The following is a 19,790-nucleotide window of genomic DNA, read 5'->3' as shown; positions in this document are numbered from 1 at the left end:
ATCATCTCCACTAACTTGGTGTGGCAGCAACATCCAAAAGGCATCCAAGATAGAACAGTAAGCTGGAATTGTCCCCCATTCACTGGGACAATATTTACCTTTTCCATCACCAGTGTACCATGGTATTACAAACTCCAGACTATAATGCAGCAACTCACCAGTTACTTTGACAGTACCCTCTTTTCTACAATCTCCATCACCGAACAGGGTGAAAAGCGAGTGTGTGAAAGAGCCATCATCTCCAAGATCTCCTCCAAATCACACATCCTGACCTGGACGCCATCACTAAGTCATTATCCTGGAATTCCCCACCCAACATAAATCCACCAGGGATGCAATGGCTCAAGGAGAAGGTCCAACACCATCTTTAAAAACAATCATGGATGGACAATAAAATGCAGTCGTGCTGGTGTCCACAACACCCTGAGGGTAAATTTAAAAAAAAGTTACACTTTTGTTATCTTCAGGGCAATTTTGCCACCCTGTTCCTCTGTCATTTAGAGGCATCAGAAAGAACCTCGATTTCCATGTTCCAATACAGTGCCTGAAAAATAATTCACAACTATACGCAAGGAGGAAAAAGCATATATACAAATGAATATACAGGCTAGTAAGATTAAAATTCATGGTACTAAAGTTACTTTTTGAACAAATATATAACAGAGTGGCAATTTCACACCTAATTCACATTCTGTACAGGAAAAGGAATAACAAGTTACTCTTGTAAGATTTTGGGTTCAGGAGTCACTGATACCAAGATAGGCAGCCGAGTATTTGTAAGTAAATTTAAGGTAGTTTAAGTAATAACAGTTCAGAAATGATGCATTAGCTAAATAGACAGGAAAAGTATATGATCCATGACAGTTGAAAGCACTTCACTGACCCCACCTGGTAGGGGAGAAACAATGATCATGAAGGTTGTGCTCCCAGGATGAGGCGATGCCATTGCATTCAGGGTGTGTGACGCCTACAATGTACCCAAATGCGGGATACTCGACTGCAAAATTTATGGTAGTGGGGGGTTGCGTTTGTGCTCTCCCCTGATTTAGAAATCAAACAGATCCCAGAGGACAAACAGACAGTTGCCACAGTGCATGTTGATCTCAGTGGCTTGTGATAGCAGAATTTTGCTCTCTAGTCAGAGTTAGGGAACTCTTCTCTCTGTTTTCCTCCATCCTCCCTGGTCCATCTTTCATCTGAAGGCTGCTGCTGCCTGATGAGCATTGCCACTTGAGGACTGCCCCCTGATGAGCACTTGTTAATATGCTTTATTTCTAGGGGCTGGTAGTTTACCCTATGTCAAATCACAGGACAGGTGCCCAAGATGTCAGGGTGGTCATCTCCATTCCCATTTGGAACCCTGGCTTGAGGTCACTGGGATACGGAGGGTGCCAGAAGGGTTCCCACTACTGGCTCAGGAATGTTTGTAGAGCCTAGTGACTCCAATGTGGGGTGCACAATCTTTGTGACCTTTATCTCTCCCTTGTTTTGGTCCCTAACTCCTTAGAATTGCTTTTTTCAAAGGGAAATAAATGCTGTGCCAGCTTGTTCCATACAATTTTAGAAAAGAATATTTCGGAAAGGTCCCTATTTCTTACACCATTGAAGTTTTAATAAAGTATAATTCCCAACCTCTGGATTCCACAGTGCTTGTTGTCTGACAGTGACGTTACTCACCTCCAGCGAGGGATTGCGGCTGACCTCCAGTGGTAGTTTCTTTAAATCAGCCTGAGAACGGATAGGCATGTTTTTCTGGAAACAAGTAACATTAGAAATGAAATCCTCTTCCAAAATTAAACAGCAAAAAAAAAATCAATTTTAATCAACAAAATTAAAGCAAAAAAGAAATTAAATATTGAAATATTTTAATTAACCATTTTTTTTTACAAAAATTGGGTAGAAATATTTCAGTTCTCTACATTTTACACAGAATTAGAAGCATTCTTGATTTAAATTTAGCATGGCATTTTCTTCTTTCAATTTTTCATGGCACATAAGGGGTTAACAACCAGCTTCACTCAGAAAAACAAGCTAGAGTGTACTTTGATACAAATATTACAGATCCTGTTTTGTCTCATGCAGGTGTCCAAGTAATAGAGCAAACTGCTCAATTCAAATAGAAACATCTTGCGGGGTCTGTTCAAGTATGTTTGATTGGCAGTTCTTTAAAAAAAATGTTAATTGCATTTTCTCGGTATGAATCACTTCCTGTTGAAAGGGTATTAATCAGGCTTATTTAAAATGTCGAGGGGCGGTGAGGTGGAGTCTCATCTGGAGTTGCCATATTTTGGCAGGTTGGACAACATATATGGGCAGTGTGAAAAAGATCACCCTTTAAGGATACATTTTAATTCAGCATCTCAACTATGAATAAGCTTGACAATTACTGTAAAACCTACATTGTGGCATTTTTGCTATTCATTACTTCTTTAATTGTTTGACAATTTTTAATACTTAAAACCCAAGCCCCACACTCCAGTGCAGCATTATTCTGTTACCTTTTGAAGTCAAGGTAGATCACATGAGGACTCATGATAAAACAAGTAAGCTGCAATAAAGTGAAGAGGATTGCCAATTGATCAGATATCTAGACAAGAGTACTCCTTGAAACATTGTAAGCAAAGTATGGGAGGTGTGGAATACTACAAAAGTATTACAAAAGAATGAAACCCTAAAACGCATTTATTATTTTAAGTGCTCTTAGTTCATTTAGTTTGTGCTCAGGTGACATACTGGGCAGGGGAGGGGAATCAGCAACATAGCTCAAACTACAGGACAAAACAGGTTACATTAGAGCTTGGATTTAGAATTGGGTGTGAATGGCAAACCAACATTATCTCTCCAAAGGACTTTCTTTAAAAGAAAATTCACATCAAAAATCAACCGCAAGTCAAGCAATCAAAAAATTTCAAAAGATTGAGACTTATTCAGTGTTTTCATACTACTGGTGCACTGCCTAAACTGATCTTGCATAAGGATGTTTACAGTCGGCGGGTAGAGCAGAGTTTCATCCCATGAGTCTCCATTCTAAAGGCCATATGCCTGCGGAAAAGTACATCCGTGTGGATATCAAATGAGAATGGCTGAGCTGCAACATACTTCCAGATAGTTGAACAGGCTCATAACATAGACAGCCATTTGGGGCAAGTAGTTTAGCGTCATTGGCACTTCTGGAACTACAGCCCAAGCACAAAATAGTGCAGAGAAAATGGGATAAAAAAGCAGTTGAACGAGTGTGGTAAAATAAGGCAGCTGTATTCATTCAAGAAAAAGAGTTTGCGGGCTTCATCTCATAAGCTTAAACATTTGAGTTACCAATGAAAATTTTAAAATTGCCCCATTTACACCAAATTCACTTTTATGCCCCACTCTTTACCTTCAACGCTTCCAGCTTCTTTTGCTGCGCCTGTATTTTCTCCTCATGAGATTTCACCTCTTTTCGGAGTGCGCCTATTGGTACATTTTGCTTCTGTTCTGGAGCATCACACCTGAAGGAAAACAAAGCAAATATATGTTGATGAATGGGAGCTGCGTTAAAGCTTTGTCCCCACACTGAACACTTTCCTTGTTCATCTATCTACTATGCCATTTCAAATAGATTTTGGTCTTGGAGTTTTTGGCACAGTAAACATTCATTTCTTTTCCAGTGCACTGTATTTAAGTCACATGCCCCTCAACAATAGGTCCACAATGCTGGAAAGAGACCAATTAGATTTATTATAGTCTCCCTGCTCTCCGAATGGAGTTTTATCTTCCACAGCCCTCAGGACAGTTGAATCATCCATCCAGATTAGATCAGAGGGAGGTTCTCAGTACTACCTAACAATGTTACGCATCGCAGGACAGGACATAAAGCAGGCTTTTATCTCAGTTGTGTTTTGTATTTGTCATCCGTACCGATTCTGTATGTGGTCAGGACTCATTGAACACGTCCAACTGTCTGGATATTCCTTACCAACATCATCCACTCTGTAGGGAAGTGTCCGCCATTTTAAACATTGATCTAGAAAGTAGAAACAAAACAAGTTAGCTCACAGGAGTATTTCATTTTTGAAAGAAATATTTAATTTCAGTATTTTCCTACTGATCACTTTTTTTCAGCTTTCCAGTTTTATCAACGTGAAAGTCTTTCTAATCACTCATCAAACCACCATTTCTTGTCAATTTGCCTTAGTTTTCTACCCATCTATCTGACCATCCACTCTTCCTGAGGTGCTGGTGGTTTGATTACCTTATCCAAGTCACTATTCTTCATTCAACAGCTTAGACAGTGAGCATCAGCAACACCAGAGCACATGAATCTTTTATTTTTCAGGCTGCCATCAAAGCATGCAGGCATAAAGGACTTAATGTGGCAGGTCGCTCCGTGGCCAAGAAATAGAATCTTTCCAAAACGATGTTCTGACAAGCTTATTTAAAAAAAAATCAAGGGAGGAAAAACATTTCCCTGCTAGACTTCCTTTCTTTAAGAATTTGAGTTGGCTTTGGATTTGAGGAAGCAGTACTGAGGCATTTGTCTTCTCAACAGTAAAGGAGTAGCAAACATTCCAACTGCCTGGCTCCAGATACAAGAACATAAGAAATAGGAGGCATAGGCTATAATGCCCCATGAGCCTGGTCTGCCATTTAATAGGAACCTGGCTAATCTTTGACCTTAACTCCACTTTCTTGCCCAATCTTCAAATCCCTCGCTTCCACCACCTTCTAGGGGTGTGTTCCAAAGACTCTTGATCCTTTAAGTGAAGGAATTTTTGCTTATCTCAATCCTAAATGGTCAACACCTTATTCCTAGGCTGTGACATCTTGTTCTAGATTTTCCAGCCAGGGGAAGCAGCCCCTCAGCAACCATCCCATCAAGCTCTCAGAATCTTAGTTGCTTCAATGAAATTACATCTAATCCTTCTCAAGTAATGTCAAAACTCAATACACTTTACTACTTCTACTCAATCTCCTCTCATAGGGCCAAAACTGTACACAGGATTTCAGGTGTGGTCTCACCCTACTGATCACTTTATTTCAGCTTACCAGTTTTATCAATATGAAAGTCTTTGTCATCACCCACCACCTTATCACTATTTCTTTTTAAATTTGCTCTAGTTTTCTACCCTACCTAATCTGATCACTGACCCTTCTTGGGGTGTTAGCAGTTTGACAACCGCACTCCTGTACAATTGCAGCAAGACTTCTTGTTATTGTACTTTAGCTTCTTTGCAATAAAGGCCAACATGCCATATGTCTCCGTAATTGTTTTCTGTACCTGCGTGTTACTTTTGCTTTTCTTACACACCTAACTTTCTCACCGATCTCTGGGTTATTAGAAAATGTAGATACCTTACTCTTGGTCACTTTATCGAAGTCATTTAATATAGATTGTAAGGTCTAGCCTTGCAGCAACACCCAACCAGTAATAGCCTGACAATCTGAAAATGACCTTGTTTATTCTTCCTTTTTTTCTGTCCTTAAACCAATCCTCTATCCATGCTAATATAATTACCCCAAACCCCATGAGCCCTTAACTTGTACATTAATCTGTCACGTGGCGGCATACTGAATGCATTTTGAAAATCCAAATATACTATGCCCACAAAATCCCCTTTATCTACCCTGCTAGTTACATCCTCAACAACCTCCCAAGATTTCTCAAACACAATATCGCTTCCATAGGTCCTCATTGGTGCACAGTTATCTTTTCGTTAATAGTGGATTCCAGCATTTTCCTGACAACTGAGGTCAGGCTAATGTATCTGTAATTTCCCATTTTCTCTCTTCCTCCGTTCTTGAATAGTGTTACATTTGCTACCATCCATCCACTGGTACCATTCCAGAATCTAAGACATTTTGGAAAATAACCACCATCTACAATTCCTTCTTCCACCTCTTTCAGAACTTTTGGACGTAGGCTGTAAGGTCCAAGGACTTTGTCTGTTATTAGTCTCATTAATTTCTGCAGTACTTTATCTGAGCTAATATTCATTATTCTAAATTTATCACTGTTATTAATGAGACCCTTGGCTCCCCATGAACTCTATGTTCTTTGTGTCTTCTACTCAGACAGATGCAAAATACTTGTTCAATGTCTGCAATTTCCTTATTCCCCATTATAATTTATCCTGAGTCTATCGTTACTCTTTTTAAGAACATATCTATAGAGGCTCTTACAACCTTTCTAGGGCAATGGAATCTGTGCAGTCAGGAGGTTTGCCTAAAAACTGAAGTTTGGGCAACGGCTACCGGTGATCAGCGATCCTCTTCAATAGATTAGGAAACGTGTAATGTCAATAGTGCTTTGTGGCCAACTGTGATTTTGTCAGTAAGGTGGCTTGTGCAAGGAGCCTGCTATTCCCTTCTAGACTAATCTATTTAGGCAAGGAAACCAGGTAGGTTAATGCAATTAGTGCTGAGGGTTGAAAAGCTACACACAAATTACTCTTTGATGTGAAAAAGATGAACTAGGGATATATTATAGATCACCAGATCAACATAGGCAAGACGACTGTTTTCTAAGAAAAGGTATGAGAACAAAAAGTTATATAGATTCACTGAATTTTATTGCACAGAAACAGGAAATTCAACCCAACTGAACAAGCATTTGTGCTCCACACCAGCTTCCTTCCACTCATTTCATTCCATCAGCATATTCTTTTATTCTTTTCTCCCTCATGTACTCATCTAGCTTCCCCTTAACTGTAACTATGCTTATTATGTCAACCTTCCAGGTGGCAATGAGTCCCACATTGTCACCAACCGAGTCAAGAAATTTCTCCCGATTTCCTTATTGGATTTCTTAGAGACTGCCAGCTACTTTTAGTCTCCCTCACAAGTAGAAACATCTTCTCAATGTCTACCTTATCACGCCTTCATAATTTTAAAGATCTCTATCAGGTCACTTCTCAACCTTTCCTTTTCTAGGGAAAAGAGCCCCAAGCCCAAGGGGCAGTTTCTTAGAACAATATGTTGTGGAACCAACCACTGAACTGGTTATTTTAGACCTGCTAATGTGTAAAGAGACAGAATTAATGACCTCATTGTAAAGGATCTTCTAGGGAAGAGCGATCATAACATGAAGAATTTCACATTCAGTTTGAGGATGAGAAACTTGGGTCTGAAACCAACGCCTTGAACTTAAATAAAGGTATGAAGACAGTCGGCTAAAGTGGATTGGGGGAATAGATAAGATGGAAGGCATTGGCAGACACTTAAGGAGATATTTCATAACTCTCAAAAAAGATATATTCCATTGAGAAACACTGAGAAAGTTGAACCATTCATGGCTAACTAAGGAAGTTAAAGATGCTATCAAATTGAAAGAAAAGATGTACAATGCTGCAAAAATTAGTAATAGGCAGATGATTGGGAAAATTATAGAAACCAGCAAAAGGTGACTAAAAACAAAGAGGGAGAAATTAGAATGAGAGTAAACAAGCAAGAAATATAAAAAGGAAGAGAGTCGCTGAAGCAAATGTTGGCCCCCTTAGAGGATGAAACTAGTGAATTATAACAGGAAACAAAGAAATGTCAGAGATTTTGAACAAGTATTTTCTATTTGACTTCAACAGCAGAAGATACTAAAAACATCTGAAAAATAGTATAAAGTCTAGGGGCAAATGGCAGAGGGGAATGTAACACAATTAGTATCATTAGAAAAAAAGTATTAGGAAAACTAATGGGACTAAAGGCTGACAAATCCTGGACCTGATGGCCTGCATCCTAGGGTCTTAAAGAAGTGGCCGTGGAAATACTGGATACATTGGTTGTAATCTTCCAAAATTCCATAGCTTCTGGAAAGTTCCCGACAGGCCAAAATACTGCAAATGTAACACCAAAAATCAAGAAAGTTGGGAGATAGAAAGCAGAAAACTATAGGTCAGTAAGCCTAATATGTGCTTTGGGAAAATGCTGGAATCCATTATTAAAGTATCAGCAGGGCATTTCAACAAAAAAATCACAATACAATCAAGCAGAGTCAACATGATTTTATGAAAAGGAATTGTGTTAGACAAATTTATTGGAGCTCTTTGAGGATGCAACAAAGCTGGGTGGATAAAGGGAAACCAGTAGATGTAGTGCATTTGGATCTTCAAAAGGCATTCGATAAGGTACAACATAAAGAGTTATTACACAGGAGAGGAGCTCAGGCTGATGGGTAATATATTAGCATGGATAGAAGATTGGCTAACAGGGAACAGAGTCAGAATATATGGGTCATTTTCAGGTTGGCAAACTGTAGCTACTGGCGTGCCACGGGGTCAGCATTGGGGCCTCACCTATTTACAATCTATGTTGATGACTTGGATGGAAGGACAGCCAAATTTGCTAAAGATACAAAGATAGGTAGGGAAGCAAGTTGTGAAGAGAATAGGAAGAATAGGTTGTGTGTGCACAAAATTTTGACAGTGGGAAAATGTGAGGTTATCCAATTTAAGAAGAATAGAAAAGCAGATACATTTAAATGGAGAAAGAACACAGAGTGCTGTGGTACTGAGGGATCTGGGTGTCCTTATACAAATCACAAAAGTTAACAAGCTGGTACAGCAAGTAATTAAGGTGAATGGAATGTTGGCCTTTATTGCAAGGGGGATGGGGCATAGAAGTAGGGAAGTCTTGCAAAGGGTGAGACCTCATCTAAAGTATGGTGTATAATTTTGGTCTCCTCACTTGCATTGCAATTCAGAGAAGGTTCACTAGGTTGGTTCCTGGGACGAAGGGGTTGTCTTACGAGGAAAGGTTGAGCAGGCTGGGTCTATACTCATCGTGTTTAGAAGAATGAGAGGTGATCCTATTGAAACATAAAAGATTCTGAGGGGCCTGACAAGGTAGATGCTGAAAGGATGTTTCCCCTTGTGGGCAAAGCTAGATCTAGGGGACACAGCTCCAGAGCAAGGGGGTCTCCAATTTAAGATAGAAATGAGGAATGATTTCAATCTTTTGAATTCTCTACCCCAGAGAGCAGTGGAGGCAGTGTCACTTAATTTATCCAAGGCTGAGTTAGACAGATTTTTGACCTGCAAGGGAGTCAAGAGTTACGGAAGGGCAGTCAGAAAAATGAAGTTGAGGCCACAATCAGATTAGCTGTGATCTTACGGAATGGCAAAGCAGGTTCTAGGGGTTGAAAGGCCTACTCCTGTTTCTATCATTCTTATGGTTTAGAGCCAGCATGGCACTGCAAATTTTAACCTCTTATTTGAAGTTACCCACAAACATATAGGAAATGAAAGATGTGATGTGCTTGGGATACAGCCACTACAATCAATCAATCAAGCTCAACATGATTTGGGATGCAAAAACGCCAAGGACCAGAGCTAAGTACAAAAAAGGGCCAACGAAAAAATAAGGGAAAGGAGTTATAGAAATTGATTATAATGATCAAGGACAAATAAAGAGAACCAAAAGTATAGACTATGCAACACCATATCACCCTTTGAGCCTTTTCCACCTTTCAATATGATCAAGGTTGATCTTGGGCATCAGCTTCATTTTCCCATATTCCTCTATTCCCTGAGACACCAAAAATCTGTCCATCCTAGCCTTAAATGTATTCAACGATGGAGCATCCATAACCCTCTGGGGTAGAGAATTCCAAAGATTTACAACCCTTTGAGTGAAGTGAAGCAAAAGACTAAAGATAATCCTAAACAAATTAAATCAGAAAGTGAGATAAGGAAGAATAAATTCAACAAGTTCTACCAGGAAAAAAGAGAAGGGGTTCACTGGGGTAAGAAGTTCAGAAAGGATGATCAAAGACACTTGACAAAAAAGCATAGTCACCGATGTAAAAAAAACTTCAATTTTTTTTTGACTATTTCAACAGTAAGCAGGTAGAAAATAGTGATGAGAATCCAAACAAAAATAAATGGGTCAGAAACAGAGGATGAACACAAAACAGATAATATGCTGAACGTTCATTTCATCCAAGTTTCCACAAGTTGAGACATGAGATTTGAGGCAGTGACAGTCATTTTGAAGGAGACAAAAGAAAACTAAAGAAATAACATTAGAGATAGTGGTCCTTATTTTAAAATATAACAATCCAGGCAATTGCAGTAGTCTTGTGTCATGCTGGCTCTAAACCATAACAATAGGAACTTGAGTAGGACTTTTAACCCCTAGAACCTGCTTTGCCATTCCGTAAGATCATGGCTAATCTGATTGTGGCCTCAACTTCACTTTTCTGACTGCCCCTCCATAACCTTCGACTCCCTTGTAGATCAAAATTCTGTCTAACTCAGCCTTGGATAAATTAAGTGACACTGCCTCCACTGCTCTCTGTGGTAGAGAATTCAAAAGATTGAAATCTCTCATCTCTATCTTAAATTGGAGACCCCCTTGCTCTGGAGCTGTGTCCCCTAGATCTAGCTTTGCCCACAAGGGGAAACATCCTTTCAGCATCTACCTTGTCAGGCTCCCTCAGAATATTTTATGCTTCAATAGGATCACCTCTCATTCTTCTAAACACGATAAGTATAGGCCCAACTTGCTCAATCTTTCCTCGTTCATGAAAAAACATGGAATCTATTAAGTCAGCTTGAGGATTATCTGAACAGTAGTAACTCAGTAAATTGGGGTCAACGTGGATTCATAAAAGAAAGATCGTACTTGATTGATCTCCTTGACTTTATTTTTTGAGGAAGGCACAACTCAAGCAAACGATGGAAATCCTACAAAATAGTATAACAAGACTTCGAAAAGATAAATGCTCCAGTTCCATGTGAAAGGTCATTAGTTAAGCTCAAAACTGTGGGAATTCAGGGTCAATCTAAGCAATAGATAAGAAATTGGCTGATGGTTAGAAAATAACACACATTTCTAGATTCAGCTATTCCAATATGCACTAGACTGGCCTCCCACTTTGCACCACATTGTAAACTTGGGCTCAACCAAAACTCTGCTCCCCATATCTTACCTCGCACCAAGTCCCATTCACACTGGTTCCCAGTCCAGCAAGCGTCCATTTTAAAACACTCACCCCTGGTTTCAGATCCCTCCAAGATTTTACACTGGCCCATCTTGGCAATCTCCTCCAGCTATATGACCCTCCGAGCTCTCTGCACTCCTCCAATTCTTGCACACCAATTTTCATCTCTCCACCTTTGGCAGCTGTGCCTTCAGTTGCGTGGACCTTAGGCTCTGGAATTCCCTCTCTCCTCCTTAAAACCTACCTCTTTGACCAAGTTTTTGGTTACCTATCCTAGTATCTCACAATTGAATGCTGTAATGGGAGATTAGCATCTTTTTGAATTGATGAACAGTATCTCGGTATCAAACTTTGATAATCACACCCGAAAAGCACCTCAGTTGTTAACTATATTAAAGGTGCTATATAAATGCAAGCTATTGTTGACTTATTTAGTAGAGTGCTGAATCGAGTGCTTCAGAGATCAGAATTGGGACCATTACAGTTTCTAATTTACATCAATGGCTTGGATTCAGAAACCCAATGCAAATTGCCCAATTTACGAACAATACCAAACTATTGGGTGCTGTGCATTTGAAAGATGCAGTTCAGAAATTATGATACGAATTGCACTAAATGTATAAATCAACAGAAAAGTTCTGTTGGAATCCGTACATCCTCCCAAACATTCTCTCATGTCAGTCTAGGAAATTACTTCATTGCAAAAAATTATTAAATTGCAAAAGTATGGCAAGAACATACAAGTTCAAACTAGCAAAAGATAAACTTAGGACAGAAAGTTATTTTGGTTGAGTGATCAACAAACGGAATAAACTTCTAGGTATAGTAGGGACAAAAATGATTGAATTATTTAAGAAACAATTGAATGCTGTAATGGGAGATTAGCATCTTTTTGAATTGATGAACAAGGTGAACTCAATGGCCATCTTGTGATCTGAGTCATGAAGCAGTTTTGTTACTTATATTGAAGACATGTTAGATTGCTAATTAATGCTTAGTTGTGCATTGCCGGTGAAGCTTTCAGAACTTTCAATTAACAGTTAAAGTAGAAAACAGATTGCTAGTTATTTAATACGTCAGTTTCATTACAACTTCTCTATGGAACTATGTGCAATATGGTGACCAGACATAATAATTATCAGTAATTTCCTTTGAGCAATTGTGTTTCTTTGTTCAAACCCAAGTCTCTTGAGTAAAAATCCTTTTTTAAAGTATGGTGTATGGCTTCTTAGTAATTTAGTGAACAACAGCAGTGTGTGGTGTGGAACTGAGCCATTCAAATCAAGAAATTCTTGGTCTGTGCTCAGCTAACTGATCGAGTAAAGATCAAGCTGGAAGTCACCTGACTTATTTAGGGAAGGACAGAAGTATGGGAGGGGTGGGGATGCGGTGGTGGGAAGAAGAGTCAAACAGCTCTTCATTGCTACTAAGCAACCCATAACGAGACCTGTCTTACCTTATCGTCAGGCAGAGGTTGGACACTCCAAAACCCGACAGGCCCTGGGAGTTTCTGTGCATGCGCAGACTGGGAGTACGCTGCACATGTCCAGCGCAGCATTCAAAGTTCTTCGGGCCAAGGACACCAACCCAGTGTGCCTTCATAAAAATAAAACAGTGCGAAAACCCCAATGACCTGATTGGGGGCATAGCGCTCTAATTGAGAAGAGCCCCAAGCAGGGGACAGGGAGAGGTCCCAGAAGAGTAAAGAAAGAGAGAATCAAAGAAAGATGCTCCAAGAAGAAAAAGGGCTGTGGTTGGCAGACTTTAAGTAGTGGGGGCTAAGGAGAAGCCCTGATGATCCAAGAAGGCAGCAGAAGGCAGCAGAAGGCTGGTGACTCCATGCTGTGGGTCGTTGGGGCAGATGTACCCCTTTAGAGCAGTGGTTTTCTGTGCGGTGCAGCCGAAGAGCTGAAGATGTGCTTGTCAGTTGGTGCTGGAGTGCAGTCTCAGGAATCCAGGAAAATGGAGCCCTAGGAGACAAGACAGAAACGCTGCAAGGTGGGCTGTCATTGAGGCCGTCAAGAGTTGGAGCGGCTTTTGGAGAGAATTCCAAGGCGAGATCTTCAAAGGTGAAGTCTTCAATCTCTCATGAGGGGGGCAGAGCTTGGTTGACTCACTGTTTACTGATGTCTGGATGGGTTGTTGAGAAATCTGTGGAATCTGTATTGGCTGCATCTGCCATTTATTGTGCAGTGTCGTGTGCTCGGCCAAAGTTTACCTGTTAATTCACATGCACCTAGTTAACCCTGAATGTTAGAGTATAAGATAGATATTGTAAATTGTTTTATCTTTGACCGTGCACAATAAAGTTTACTTTCGTTTGGTCAAAACTCATGGAAATTTGTGGCTTTATTCTCTTAGCAAGTACCTTGAATCACAAGCTTTGTCTACTATAAACAAAATGTTACTGGTCCCTAATTGGATCATATGGAAAACTTGGGGGTCTGGTCCAGGATGATAACAAACCCTACTGGAAGCCACATAAATACTGGACAAGGGGTAAGAGCAGACCACGGTCAATTAGCTTGCCAATGCTCACCGTCTAAGATCACACAGGGAAGAAAGGCCACTTTAGTGGCTTGGAATCTCACACAGCCACCATCTTCAATAAGGCAGGCGTAAGGATAGAAAGTTGAGGGGGGGATGTGGTTGGCGCTTGCAAACAGATGATGCAAAATGCAGATAAAAATGCATGTGCAAGTTGCCATGTATAAAATCAAAGAAGGCACAAGAGCAACAACTTCAGCATCTAATGTTTAAGTTAGCTTCTGGTGAGCAGTAGGAGAACACTGGGATTTTCTGACTTATCTCTAACCTAATTGATATTTGTTTATGGAACTTACCAACTTTATGCACAGAAAGCATTGTGGGTAAGACGTACCGCACTGAATGGTGGTTGGGATCTCCATAGCACGCCGTCTCTTGTATACAGTCTCATCAGAAGGTGGTTGATTCCAGTTGGCTGACAAATAGCCAAATTCATCCCAGAATTTCAATATCCCCTTCTGTGCTGTAAGCCAAGAGAATTTTTGTTTAACTTTATAAGAGGTCATAATGTAAAAACATAGTTTATTTAGTCTTATTGATACAAAATTACAGTGCGAAAAGCATATGACTGGACAACTGTGATTAACAACAAGAACAGATTCAAAGCCTTGCTAGGAGATAATAAATATCTTTCCTCAGCATGGAGGAGCCTCCCAGACCAGGTCCAGAATGGCAGTGCTGCCATTCAATGGGATAACTGGACAGTCTCATGTTTAAAAAATACAGATCAGAGGAACTGGCATAAAACAGAAAATTCTAGAAACACACAGAATCTTTGGAGAGGGCAAGATAAGGTTAACATTTCAATCAGGTACAAGATAAATAAGATATTGTGATTACTTCATGCCCTAAACCTGGTTGCACTGGTATAGGCAAACCTGTGTTCTAAAGTGAAATTGCTACTCCATCATGATCTGAGAGACAGCTAGGACAAATGGCTCGAGGCCTGGGAAAATGTGGAATTTAACGTACTCAGAGATCTCGTTCTAATCTTGTAGGCTGAGAAAGTAATGGAGCATTGAGGGGATAGTTTGAACAACAGGAAAAAGTAGTTCCATAGATGATCCACATATCAAGAAGAACGAAACAAGTTGCTTTGAAGCACTCAAGGGATCTTCCCATCCCCACAGAAAATCACACAAAATGCTTCAAATTCCTAGTGACAACGGGCTTGAAAAACACGTGGACCTCATCCAGTGGTAATGTACCCCATTACAATACAACTCTAGTCCCACAATTGTATCTTACTTCACAGCCAACAATCAAAATGTGATCCCCAGAATAGAAGCAAATCTACAGAGAAGGGAAGCAATTATATTTTCAATTGTAATGCAACTTTCCCTGGTGACAGTACTCTGCACATCAAGGCTGTTCATTATATAATGGAAAACAAAATAACATGAACAACAATGTTAATAGCTTAAAACAAAATCATGCAAGAATAAGAATCATCTTGCAATCCAGTCATTTGGTTTTATTTTGTTTGGCAGAAACAGGTATAAAAGAACATTGCATAAAAATTGAGGAAGCTGGCAGACACTGGTGTGAGAACTGTAAATAAATTGGGGATGTTTCTGCAACTGTATCAATTCAAACAATGTATTAATTCAGCTCCCTCACAACTCAAGTATAGCTCCAACAGATTTCATCACTGTTTTAAACAAAATATTGGAGAAAAAAATACATGCACATTAAAGCTGAAGTGATTAAGACAGGTTCTGATTTAGCCATAAGTTCCAGTTTAGTCTTGTTGCAAATCTTCTCCTTACCAATGCCAATGTCTTTCCAATACTGCACGAGATGCTCGCCCATGGCTCTCAGTAGGTGCCGATACTCCTTGGCATCTGCAAAGTCCTGTTTGTTGTGAGTGGGCTCCAAAACCAGGTATGGGACATCTACCACGCCCACCACTCCACCACATGAACTAAGGATAAGCAAAAAGGAAGAAAATCACTTTCATAAGTTACAAATATAATTTTCATAGAAACATAGAAAATAGGAGCAGGATTGGCCATTCGGCCCTTCGAGCCTGCTCCATCATTCATTATGATCATGGCTGATCATCCAACTCAATAGCCTGCTCCTGCTTTCTCCCCATTTCCTTTGATCCCTTTCGCCCCAAGAGCTATAGCTAACTCCTTCTTGAAAACATACAATGTTTTGGCCTCAACTACTTTCTGTGGTAGCGAATTCCATAGGCTCACCATTCTCTGGGTGAAGAAATTTCTCCTCATCTCAGTCCTAAATGGTCTGCCCCATATCCTCAGACTGTGACCTCTGGTTCTGGACTCCCCCACCATCGGGAACATCCTTCCTGCATCTACCCTGTCTCGTCCTGTTAGAATTTTATAGGTTTCTATGAGATCTCCCTCATTTTTCTGAACTCCAGCGAATATAATCCTAACCGACTCAATCTCTCCTCATGTGTCAGTCCCACCATCCCAGGAATCAGTCTGGTAAACCTTTGCTGCACTCCCTCTATAGCAAGAACATCCTTCCTCAGATAAGGAGGCCAAAACTACACACAATATTCCAGGTGTGGTCGCACCAAGGCCCTGCACAATTGCAGCAAAACATCCCTGTTCCTGTACTCGAATCCTCTGGCTATGAAGGCCAACATACCATTTGCCTTCTTTACCGCCTGCTGCACCTGCATGCTTACCTTCAGTGACTGGTGTACGAGGACTCTCCGGTCTCATTGCACATTCCCCTCTCTCAATTTATAGCCATTCAGATAATAATCTGCCTTCTTGTTTTTGCTGCCAAAGTGGATAACCTCACACTTATCCACAGTATACTGCATCTGCCATGCTTTTGCTCACTCACTCAGCTTGTCCAAATTACGCTGAAGCATCTCTGCATCCTCCTCAGCTCACCCTCACACCCAGCTTTGTGTCATCTGCAAATTTGGAGATATTACATTTAGTTCCCTCATCTAAATCATTAATATATATTGTGAATAGCTGGGGTCCCAGCACCAATCCCTGCGGTACCTCACTAGTCACTCACTGCCTGCCATTTGGAAAAAGACCCGTTTATTCCTACTCTTTGTTTCCTGTCTGCCAACCAGTTTCCTATCCATCTAAATACACTAGCCCCAATCCCAAGCGCTTTAATTTTACATGCTAATCTCTTATGTGGGACTTTGTCGAAAGCCTTCTGAAAGCCCAAATAAACCACATCCACTGGCTCCCCCTCATCAACTCTATTAGTTACATCCGCGAAAAATTCCAGTAGATTTGTCAAGCATGATTTCCCCTTCATAAATCTATATTGACTCTGTCCGATTCTGCCAGTGTTTTCCAAGTGCTCAGCTATTAAATCTTTTATAATGGACTCTAGAATTTTCCCCACGACCGATGTCAGGCTGACTGGTCTATAATTCCCCGTTTTCTCTCTATCTCCCTTTTTAAATAGCAGGGTTACATTAGCTACACTCCAATCTGAAGGAATTGTTCCAGAGTCTATAGAATCTCGGAAGATGACCACCAGTGCATCCACTATTTCTGGGGCCACTTCCTTAAGTACTCTGGGATGTAGATTATCAGGCCCTGGGGATTTATCAGCCTTCAATCCCATCAATTTCCCCAACACCATTTCCCTACTAATACTGATTTCTTTCAGTTCCTCCCTCTCACTAAACCCTGTGTTCCCCAATATTTCTGGTATGTTATTTGTGTCCTCATTTGTGGAAGACAGAACCAAAGTATGTATTTAGCTGGTCAGCTATTTCTTTGTTCCCCACCATAAATTCCCTTGTTTCTGGCTGTAAAGGACCTACATTTGTTTTCACCAATCCTTTTCTCTTCACATGCCTATAGAAACTTTTAGTCAGTTTTTATGTTCCCTGCAAGCTTACTCTCATACTCTATTTTCCCCTTCTTAAATCAATTCCTTGCTCCTCCTTTGCTGAATTCTAAACTGCTCCCAATCCGCAGGTCTGCTGTTTTTTGTTAGCCAATTTGTATGCCTCTTCCTTGGATCTAATATTATCTTGAATTTCCCTTGTAAACCACGGTTTGGCCACCTTTCCCGTTTTACTTTTGCGCCAAACAGCAAAAGCAATTGTTGCAGTTCACCCATGCGCTCTTTGAATGTTTGCCATTGCCTATTCACCGTTATCCCTTTAAGTAACGTTTCCCAATCCATCATAGCCAACTCACACCTCATACCATCGTAGTTTACTTTAAGATTCAGGGCTATAGTCTCAGAATCAGGTACGTCACTCACCATCTTAATGAAGAATTCTATCATATTATGGTCGCTGATCCCCTCAAGGGGCCTCACACAACAGATTGCCAATTATTCCTTTCTCATTACACAATACCCAGTCTAGGATGGTCTGTTCTCTAGTTGGTTCCTCAACGTATTGGTCCAGAAAACCATCCTGTATACAGTCCAGGAATTCCTGCTCTACGGTGTCATTACTAATTTGATTTGCCCAATCTATATGCAGATTAAAGTCACCCATAATTACAGACGTTCCTTTATTGCATGCGTCTCTAATTTCCTGCGTAATGCCTTTCCCAACATCACCACTACAGTTTGGGGGTCTATATACAACCCCCGCTAACATTTTTTGCCCCTTAGTGTTTCTCATCTCTACCCATACAGATTCCACCTCGTCAGAGCTAATATCTTTCCTCACTATTGCGTTAATTTCCTCTTTAACTAGAAATGCAACTCCATCGCCTTTTCCTTTCTGTCTGTCATTCCTAAATACTGAATACCCCTGGATGTTCAGTTCCCATCCCTGGTCACCCGCAGCCATGTCTCCGTAATCCCGACTATATCATACCTGTTTACATCTATTTGCACGGCTAATTCATCCACTTTGTTGAGAATGCTCATGTTAAGGCACAAAGCCTTAAGGCTTGTCTTTTTAATATTACTTTCTCCGTTCCCACTATTTTTCACTGAGGCACTGTTTGATTCTTGCCCTTGGTTTCCCTGCTATCACTTTTCTTGTTCCCCTTTGTCTGTTGTTCTAGTCTTTGATTCCCCCTCTTCTGACTCCTTGCATAGGTTCCCATCCTCCTGCCATTTTAGTTTAAACCCTCCCTGACCACTCTAGCAAATATTCCCCCTAGGGCATCAGTCCCGGTCCTGCCCAGGTGTAACCCGTCCAGTTTGTACTTGTCCCACCTCCCCCATAACCCCCAAATGTCCCAGGAATCTGAAACCCTCTCCCTAGCCACATATTCATCCAATATATCCTGCTATTTCTACTGACTAGCACATGGCTCTGGTAGTAATCCTGAGGTCACTAACTTTGAGGTCCTACTTTCCAACTTACTTCCTAACTCCCTATATTCTGCTTTTAGGACTTCATCACTTTTTTTTTTTAAAACTTATGTTGTTTGTACCAATGTACACCACGACCACTGGTTGTTCACCCCCACCCTTCAGAATGTCGTGTGGCCACTCAGACATCCTCCACCCTTGTCCCAGGGAGGCAACATATCATCCTGGAGTCTCATTTGCGGCCACATATACCCATCTATTCCCCGTACAATTGAATTACTATTGCATTCCCACACTTTTTACTGTTCCCCTGTGCAGCAGAGCCAACTGTGGTGCAATGAAGTTGGCTGTTGCTGCTTTCCCGAGTGGCCATCGCCCTCAACAGTATCCAAAGCAGTATATCTGTTTTGCAGGGAAATAGCCACCTGAGATTCCTGCACTACCTGCCTAGTCCTCTTGCTTGCCTGGTGGTCACCCAGTCCCTTCCTGCCTGTGGACTCTTAGCCTGCAGTGTGAACACCTCTCTATACATGCTATCCATGATACTCTCCACCTCCCAGATGCTCCACAGTGTCCCCAGCCGCTGCTCCAGCTCCAAAACCTGGGCTTCCAGGAGATGCAGCTGGAGACACTTCCCGCCCACAGACTGGCCCCGGGCACTGGAAATGTTCCCGGCTTCCCATGTGGAGCAAGAGGAGCACACCACGGCTTTGAGCTCTCCTGCCATAACTTACCCCTTTAAATTAAACCTTTTGAATGATACCTAATATCAAATAATATCAATTACTCTAGGGCCCTTCTTCCCTGCTCCTTGTCATTACAAAACAAATGATGAACCACAAAACAAGACCTTAAAAACTATATGTGGTTAAAAATAGTTAATACTTACTCGACTGTACTCATGGTATTCAAAGGATCACCTCGTTCTCTCCTCACCGAACTCCCTCAGTCACCAAACTCCAACTTAAGCACTCCACTGCAGCCCAAAGCAGCACTCCAGTGCAAACACCTCTTTCTTTGGCATATTCTTATCCATACCTTCATCAGCTCTCTAGGCTCAACCTAACACTTCCTTTGCTGACTGATA

The 19,790-nt window shown here is 40.9% G+C and overlaps 1 protein-coding gene and 1 non-coding gene across 2 annotated transcripts in view; one reads left to right on the top strand and one right to left on the bottom strand.

Annotated features, from left to right (window-relative positions):
- The window catches only part of morc2 (MORC family CW-type zinc finger 2), an 87,612-nt gene that overhangs the window by 19,716 nt on the left and 48,106 nt on the right, over positions 1 to 19,790 (bottom strand). The window contains exons 14-18 of the mRNA XM_041202905.1: positions 15,229 to 15,383; positions 13,794 to 13,922; positions 3,898 to 4,003; positions 3,377 to 3,488; positions 1,678 to 1,752 (exon numbers count right to left, since the gene is read on the bottom strand). Of these exons, the coding sequence (XP_041058839.1) occupies positions 1,678 to 1,752; positions 3,377 to 3,488; positions 3,898 to 4,003; positions 13,794 to 13,922; positions 15,229 to 15,383 (577 nt within the window). The remainder of the gene's footprint in view (positions 1 to 1,677; positions 1,753 to 3,376; positions 3,489 to 3,897; positions 4,004 to 13,793; positions 13,923 to 15,228; positions 15,384 to 19,790) is intronic.
- LOC121286591 lies at positions 881 to 1,043 on the top strand. The gene has a single exon (XR_005945005.1). It is a non-coding gene; the product is annotated as a U1 spliceosomal RNA (small nuclear RNA).

Source organism: Carcharodon carcharias, chromosome 13, assembly GCF_017639515.1.
Source record: "Carcharodon carcharias isolate sCarCar2 chromosome 13, sCarCar2.pri, whole genome shotgun sequence".
NCBI classification, from domain to species: domain Eukaryota; kingdom Metazoa; phylum Chordata; class Chondrichthyes; order Lamniformes; family Lamnidae; genus Carcharodon; species Carcharodon carcharias.
Note: the sequence above shows the minus strand (reverse complement) of the source record. Positions and strands in the feature narration are given on the sequence as shown.